Source organism: Etheostoma spectabile, chromosome 6 (assembly GCF_008692095.1).
Source record: "Etheostoma spectabile isolate EspeVRDwgs_2016 chromosome 6, UIUC_Espe_1.0, whole genome shotgun sequence".
In the NCBI taxonomy this organism is placed as follows: Eukaryota; Metazoa; Chordata; class Actinopteri; order Perciformes; family Percidae; genus Etheostoma; species Etheostoma spectabile.
The window spans coordinates 10,301,137-10,309,703 of NC_045738.1; the positions used below are offsets into that span (position 1 = coordinate 10,301,137).

General features: G+C 41.9%; 1 protein-coding gene across 1 annotated transcript; it reads right to left on the reverse strand.

Annotated features, from left to right (window-relative positions):
• Nucleotides 1–2,915: 2,915 nt before the first annotated feature.
• Nucleotides 2,916–7,530, reverse strand: uts2r3 (urotensin-2 receptor 3). The gene is made up of 3 exons (XM_032519616.1): nucleotides 7,301–7,530; nucleotides 4,498–5,711; nucleotides 2,916–3,734 (listed from the first exon to the last, which is right to left on the reverse strand). The coding sequence occupies exon 2, from the start codon at nucleotides 5,647–5,649 to the stop codon at nucleotides 4,519–4,521; it is 1,131 nt and encodes a 376-aa protein (XP_032375507.1). The 5' UTR covers nucleotides 5,650–5,711; nucleotides 7,301–7,530; the 3' UTR covers nucleotides 2,916–3,734; nucleotides 4,498–4,518.
• Between the last annotated feature and the right edge of the window lie 1,037 nt (nucleotides 7,531–8,567).

The following is an 8,567-nucleotide window of genomic DNA, read 5'->3' on the forward strand; positions in this document are numbered from 1 at the left end:
GTTAGATCTATAAAGTTATTCTAGGACATTCTAGTGCCGCTGAAGAGTTCTTTGTTATTTATAATGCGAAAAAACTTGAATTGAAACTTGCAAACATTAATGTCATATAGGTGAGCCCATTTAAAGGAATTAGACTCAAGCAAGGCAGAAAGTGTGGATGGGACGAAAAGTGGCTGAGAGAGGGAAAACAGATGGGAAGATTGCATTTTAGAGGAGGGCAGGCGGAGGAGGAGTGCGAAGGGAATCTTTTTTGTGTATGTCTGGAGAGAATGGGAGCTTCTTATACACCTCACAGCGGGAATTTGGCCTGGGCTGCAGGCTCGTCTCGTCTACACAGCGGGGTGCTTTCCTGAGCGGGTTGCCCAGGGGAGGGGCACCTGCAGCAGCCTCAAACACTGGTCAGTAGGAGAGGCTGAGAGGCGGGGTAAGGGCTGCTGGTATGGAAAGATGCTTGGCGGTTCCAGGAAACGGACATGTGCTGGATTTATGAAAGCTTCAGGTAGGACAGAGCGACGCTCCCATAAGAAAATATTTGTCCTTGTATTTTCCTTGTGGACTAGAGAGGAGGAGGACCCAGCCTGCAATCTCAGAATTAAATTTTTAAGAAAGCCTCTGTTGCACACATGGACAAAAGTTATTATTGGAGCAAGTCGGTCTGTGCTGGCAACTACCAACACAAACAACACAAAGTTTATAAATCAACCATCCTGCCAACTGAGACAATATTTTCCATCCATTTGGTTGGGTTGACCAAACATCACGGATTTGAAGTTTATCAAACACTCAGTCATCCCCGCAGACCAGAGGGAGGACTTAATCATCTGATATATTGAATTTTAGAACACGCAGACACCCAAAACCTGTCTACTATGCCGACTCAGAAAATTGAACAACAAGCTCACTGTGCTTTAATATCCACACTGCTGCTAAATGTCTTTTTTGGAGAGGTTTCATCTTTACACAAGCTACACCCTCCATCTTCTGTCATTTTGGTATGACCCAGGGGTCCAAAAATCACCAAGTCTCATATAAGGGCTCATGATTTCAAACGTATATTTGTCTGCAAGAAATTCCTTTCAAATGGACAAATGTGCTAAGAGGGCCTTCGTTGTCTGTGATAGGTGGATGGATATTGCATTAACCTCACAACAGAAATTCCCCCTGTTGTGTGACCGCACAGGGCTTCGGATAATAACTGCAGAGGGAACGTTATGCTCAGAGGTAGCTAGGACAGGTAAATGGAAACACATGGTAGGCAGCATGGACTCCTGAAATAATGGCTTCACAGTGCAGAGAAACGCACGAGCTGCCTTGACAAATGCTTAAGGTATGTGTCCCTTCAACCTGTTGGTATTACCAATGCAGCTACTGCAGCTCTTGGGTTTTCTTCTCCTCAAGTAATGTTTCTACATGTATGTCTGCACGTTATGTGCAAACAAATAAACCCACTCTTTAAGTTGGCTTTCCTCACATAATTAAATTTTACATTACATTTGACATGAAATCACATAAACAATCCATCACGTGAGGATTATATACTCAAGTTATTGCATGTCAAGTTAAACCACAGTTAATAAAACTCACTGGTCCTTCTGTGTGATGTGGGTGGAAAAACACCATTGCCCATTGATGAAATTAAAAATGTAATGGATCACTGCCACTTGTTAACCTGCTATTCCCTGTGCTGTTTTTCAAATTAACAAAGGTCTGGAATTTTATTCAGAATCTCTTCCCTTAGAGGACTTCATTGCTTTTTTTAACATGTAGATTTAAATGTGTTTTTTTTCCTTAATGAGAATTAATACATTGTGCAATTCTTTTATATAGACATAAAATATTTGATGTATTTTGTATAAGGTTGTCTCAGGTTTTCTGCTGTGCAATTGAAATGCATTTCAAATAACATATAGGGGAAAAAACAACCTCCTCAGAAATTGTTCAATGCATCAATTTGGCCAAATCAAGCCCATGTATTTTTAATTCATTGGATCATCAAGGAGCTGCATACTATTTAAGGGAAAGTTAATTTCCCTCAGCACAGATGTAGACATGATGTAAGCTTTATAAAGTGAGCCTATGCTAATATAATTAGATTTGAACAGAATTAGATTTTAAATAAAGAGCTATTTCGTCTTCTGTAAATTACACTCAGCCAATATACAGATTGCAGATATATGCAGATTTCTGCAAGATGTGATTAAATTAGTTTACAACACACTCAAATCTATCCCGTCATTTTACATTGAGGCTTGTGTTTGTGTTTTGGTTAACTATTTTTTTAAACCTTCTGCTGTTCCTTTTTTTTCCGGCCTTTTATATCTTAATTAGAAGTATGTGGTATAGAGTAAACAAGTAACAATCTGGACACACAAGGGGAGAAAAATGGGAGACGACATGGCAATAATAGTCCCCTGCCGGACTTGAACCTGGAATCTTACAATTACATGGTTAGTAACTTAAACCCCTAGGCTTGAGAACACCATGTTTCTGACCAAAGCACCATGCAATATAGATACCACCCAGCCCCCTTTAATCCCATCATCCCATCCCTGTCCCTACTCATTTCTGTTAAACAACAATATTTGTTCATCTGTGTTAAGGAGCAGCAGGGTTTGCGATACAGCACAGTGCAGCCTTTGAGTCCGACAGACAGACAGGCCGTTGCTACAGGGAGACACAGAAACACCAGCCAGCGAATGTATACACAAGAATGGGGAAGACCTTGCAGAGTCACTGACATACAGACACAGACTGACATGCTGTTGTTGGTTGCTGTCTATGGTTTTTTGTTAGTGTGAGAACACTATAATGTGTGATCTTAAGTTGCATTTGGTTTAGGTGTTCTTTTTGCAAAGCCAAAAGAGGTCACTTTATCCTTCTTTTCTCCCAGTTAAAGATCCAATCACACAGTGAACTACAGAACACATAGTCTTTATTCAAAGCTATATATTAGCCATCATTATAAACGTAAGTTATAATCAACAAAAGTTTAAGCCATGCAACAAATTGCACGATTCAAAAATAATAACTACAATTTCAAACCCAACATGCAGGTCATGATTATAACAAAAGACTGTTGACCCGCTCAAACATAAGTCATTATGTCAACAAACAATGTCTCAGAAAAATGTCCCAAGAAGTTCTGACCAGTTACAGCCAGTTTTTCAAAAACAAACATTTTCTTTGATAGTTCTCTGAAAACAAGCAGAAGTGATTTACTGGAAAGGCTTGTGCATGCGCAACATATAACATAAACTCTTCTCAATGTATATAATACAGGTTTTCTGTTGACTAAATAAACAATACATCTGTTATTAAATCTGTTTTTGGGTAAATTACTCTGCACAAGGAATTACTGCAGCAACCACTTTTGTTAGAAATGCCATTGTATTACTTTACCATAGGCACAAATATAATATCAAAACATTTAAAACCGAATAATTAACTTGGTAACTACATCAATTAAAGACACATTATTTCATATGACCATCAAAGTTTGTAAAATGTTATCAGATAAAGCATTTATTAGCTGACATGTCTTTTTGATTGTCTCCCAACAGGAAGTTCTTTCTCTAAGCGTTTATACAAAGTGCTATCATTTGCTTAGGATCGTTCCGTTTCCTTAGTTTGTAGTCTAAGGATAAATCGGTTGTCTTTGGTGCCTATAATGGAACTCATAAAGCATTCATATACAGTACCTTGTCACACATGTATGTACACTCACATTATTGTCTCTGGGGCAACTTCAAGCTCACCCAGTAAGAATGTGCACCCCATGTAGGCAGAGTACTTTTCAGCGGCCCGGGGTTCGAATCTGACCTGTGGCCCTTTGCTGCGTGTCATCCCCTATTTCTCTCCCACCTTTCCCATCTATCCACTGTCACTTTAAATTAAAAGTAAAAAAGCCCCTAAAAAAATCATCTTTAAAGGTCCCATGACACGGTGCTCTTTGGATGCTTTTATATAGACCTTAGTGGTACCCTAATACCATATCTGAAGTCTCTTTCCCAAAATCCAGCCTTGGTGCAGAAATACACCCACTAGAGCCATTCCCACAATGAGCTTTCCTTAGGATGTGCCATTTCTGAGTCTATAGCTTTTGAGGAGGAGAGAGGGGGGGGCTAGGTGGAGGGTGGGGGTGTGGCCTTGACCAACTGCCACTTTGCTCATTTGAAAGCCATGATGTCACTCTCTCGTGGGTGGGCCAAATTCACTGGGTGGGCAAAGTAGAGAAAGAGGAGGTAACCTTGCCCCTTATGACCTCATAAGGGGCAAGATTTCAGATCGACCCATCTGAGCTTTTCTTTTCTCAAAGGCAGAGCAGGATACCAGGACTCGGTTTATACCTATTGCCATTTCTTGCTACTGGGGACCATAGGCAGGCTGGGGGAACTCATGTTAATGTTAACCAACCTCATAAAGTGAAATTTTCATGGCGTGGGGCCTTGCCATGGAAAAAAAAAAAGATTGTCTCTGCTGTCAAAGACACACACACACACACACACACACACACACACACTACTGCAGTGGACTGCTCTTACGGCAGAGTTGATTTGCTGATGTCATCGTCTGCCGGTTGCATCTTCGTTTTCCAGTCAATAGTGTGTAGAAGAATGGATTCACACAGGAGTTCCCATACGTCAGCCCTGTGAGGATACGATTCACAGTCACCTGTGTCCCCACTGGTACTGTCCGCAGCATGTCGGGCTTATAGAGTGGCAGCAGCTGCCAGATCCAGAAAGGGAGGAAGCAGGCCCAGAAGGCCAAAACAATACCAAGGATGAGGAGCAGGACTTTGGGTTTGGGTGCACGGGGGGGACAAGCAGTGCTGCCCCCACTGGCCCAGGCTGGCCTGGTCTGAGACACCCAGTAAAGCCGGCCTAGAGTAGCATAAAGTGCTCCAATGGCTAGCCCGGGACCAAGAATGCTGGTGCAGAAGAGTACGCTCAAATAGGCCTTGGAGCTCTGCTCGTCCCATGCCGGCACACACAGCTGGCCCTCCTGGTTCTCCCCATCCTCCAGGTGCAGTGTGATCATCATGGGCAGACTGAGAGCCACAGCCAGTCCCCAGGCCAGGCCTACACGCAGCAGGCTGGAGGAGTTGGAGGAGGAGGTGTGCAGGGGATGGGCCACAGCCCGGTACCGGTCCAGACTCATGGCAGTGAGAGTAAAGATGGAAGCATGCATGGTGAGGAGGTCGAGGCTCAGGAGGAGACGGCAGCCTGGCTCACCAAAGGCCCAGCCTGACGCCAAGCTGTCGTATACGATGAAGGGAGCGGTGAAAAGGTAGAGCAGATCAGCAAGAGCAAGGCTCAGCACCTGGAGATGAAGAGAGGAGGAGGGGGAGGAAGAGGAGGAAGGGGAGGAGGAGTTGGCGAGGCAGGATGGCACAGGTACTTTCATCAGGCAGCAGGCCGTTCCTGCTCCACATCTTCTTCTACTTGTCCTGCGCCTCAGAAGGAGGCCCATAGTGTACAGGTTTCCTGTGATGCCCAGCAAGGAGAGGAGGGAGAGGAGGGAGCAGAAGAGAGCTGTGGATGCCAGGCTGGGTGATGGAGAGATGGAAGGAGAGGAGGAGGGCACAGAGAAATTGGGGATAATAGGGAAGGTGTATGGGGAGGGTGGAGGCAAAGAGCCTGATAGGTCCATATTGTGAGATTATAAAAAGTTTTGAAAGTTACAAAGAAGGCAGCCAGTGAATGGTAGATGGTCTGTTTCAGTTGCAAAGTGAAGGATGGAGAGATAGAGAGGGGGGAGGTGGGTTGAGAGAAATAGGTAAAGAGGACAACAAAAATATATAGGACAACAGTTAAGGACAACAAAGCTAAAACTGATTTGGATCTCTGAGGCTGCTGCAAAGTGATCTATGTAGTAGTATATATATAAACTACTACAGTGTAGTATATATTATGTAGAATATGTGAATCATGACACCAGATAAAGTAAATAAAGTCAGATAAACATGTAGTAGAAATGAAAATGTCAGCAAAACCAGGATGGTTTATGTTTTAACAGAAACCTGCCCTGGCTGGCACAGCCTTTACAGTTTTATAGTTTCACAGGGAGCCAGGCAAGGCTGTCATGGTTTTAGTAAAATAATTGGATTTTCAGAGTGGGAGGGCTCCAACTGAGCTGTAAATCTAGAAACCTCCAAACGCCTGTTCCTTCTTAAGGTCAGCAGTTGGACAACAATTAGGCTAATTGGGACTCCAAAGAAACATTAATGATCTAACTTTACTTAGTTTGTTCGTGCAAACAAATTCTAAATGGTCAAGTTTAGTTCAGAGTTATGGGTGTATATTGTGCGTTTTTGCGCACCGGTGGTTTGGATGTGCACTGTTGCATTCCAAATCTGCCGAGTCAGTGGATAGCGCAATGAGGCGGGTTGACAGTTGTTACACTTTATTAATACGCATAAACTGTGTGTGTGTGTATATATATATATATATATATGTGTGTGTGTGTGTGTGTGTGTGTGTGTGTGTGTGTGTGTGTGTATAAAAATCTACATTATTTTAAAGGATACAATAACAATTGCCCCAGACGAAGAGGGCGGAAATGAATGTCACGATGCCTTTTTATGATTATTTTGACATTTGCGAGACAAGCTTAATACTTTTTGACCAAGACTGATGCTTTGTAATCAGACATCAAAGCAGACGCAGGGTGCCTGACAGAAACGGCCTGTATGACACATGGTGACCCAGGCTGCACCAGGGTTAAGAGCTACTGTTGAACTGCGGAGGAAACCCCACCGTGCCGCGCGCCTCAATACGTTACCGGCTCTCTTTAAGTAGCCTAACAGCTGTGTTATATTCGTGACAGGGAATATAGATCCGTTCAACCAAATTCTCTTTAAATGTCATCTTTGATGCCAGTGTGCAGGCCTACGCATTTTAATTTCACATGTTCTCAATAAATCTACAACCCAAAAGCTAAATATTGCCGTAAGCTGGCTAATTAAACGTAGGACTGTGTTTGATTAAAACCGCACTGCTAGCAATAAATAAAATAAGTTTAAAAAAAACAAAAAAAACACCATCCCTCTTGAAATATTAAGAGAGAACATTTGTTTTACATTTAAAAAAATGCGATTCCTACTGAGATAGAAATCGCCTGAGAAAATTGATTTATCCTGTCGCCTACTGTTGCATGGCCTGTGTTTGGGCCCTAACCAGCACTAAAGAAAAACGTGCAGTATGGTCATATAATTCCCACAGTATTCATATTGAATGGATCTAATCGCAAAAATGAATCTGTGAATAATTCGGCTGGATGATTTTTTTTTAATCAAATTTACCTGACAACAGTTTAGTCCCGGGCGCTGTAAAAGAATATATTCCATGGATTTGGTTGGCGTGAAAGCTTCGTTCCCATTTTGAAATATCCCTCTGAATTCTTTAGGCAAGATCAGGATTATTTCTCTTCAACAGGAGAAATGTGTGCGGCGACAATCTTCCTCCAAACTTCTCTGCTGTCTGTCCTGCTCACTGCAGTCTTTGATGTGTCTGAGTCAACGGAGGAGGTGTGTGTGTGTGTGTGTGTGTGTGTGTGTGTGTGTGTGTGTGTGTGTGTGTGGTGTGTGTGTGTGTGTGTGTGTGTGTGTGTGTGTGTGTGTGTGTGTGGTGTGTGTGTGTGTGAGAAAAGGGGGCGGTATACTGAGTGAGGGGGCTTTTCCTGCATACTACTGAATATTAATATGAAGTTGGCCTGAACTGGGGTCCTGGAAGCCCCCACTTGAAATGGAACAGGAACAGAATATATAACAATGACCTTCCTAATAATTATTTCACTTTCCAACAATTAATATTGTAGGTAATAATAACAGGAAGAGTGTATTTTGCCATTTAAATGGGGTGTGTGGTTGAAATCTACTTGGCATAGAAATATTACAGAATCAGTGTGGAAGACAAATATTTAAAAGCTTTCACTTCATGGTAATTGCAGTCAGCGCATTTCAGCTGCTTTAAATGACGATCACTGCTCAGCCCACAGCTATGCTGAATAGTGTTTTAAGAATTTAAAATACAGATAGAGCTAACAGTGTGTTTTAAAGTCTTATATTTTATAGACCTGACTGGGGAGATTTACAGTGAGTTTGATCACGCTTTGATGACTCTGAATGGTTGAATGGTTTCAATATTTTTGAGCCAGATATAAATCTCAGTTAGCTTACTTCAAATACTTTCCACGAAAGTCAAGAATCTGACCATATATGGTATTGCGACATCCTATTTTGGCAACAAAAATAAATACGCTGCTATATAAGTCAGAGGTATGGCCAATGCATTAGGTTTTAAAAGCTACCAATTTATCGTGATGGATATAAAACGTGTTTATTCAGTAATAGCACTGTTAAATACTGTGATGCATTTATCTAAGTACAGAATGTAGGGAAGAAGATCAGGTATAAAATGCAATATTAAATTATAGAATCAAATGGTTATTCCTATTTGTATGACTGACATCTATTTCAGTCTCTCAGCAATAAAGAACCCCTTGTTGTACGGTGCCAATGGCACTAAAACAGAATGATGCATCTATTGTCCACACATCCAGATCCCAAT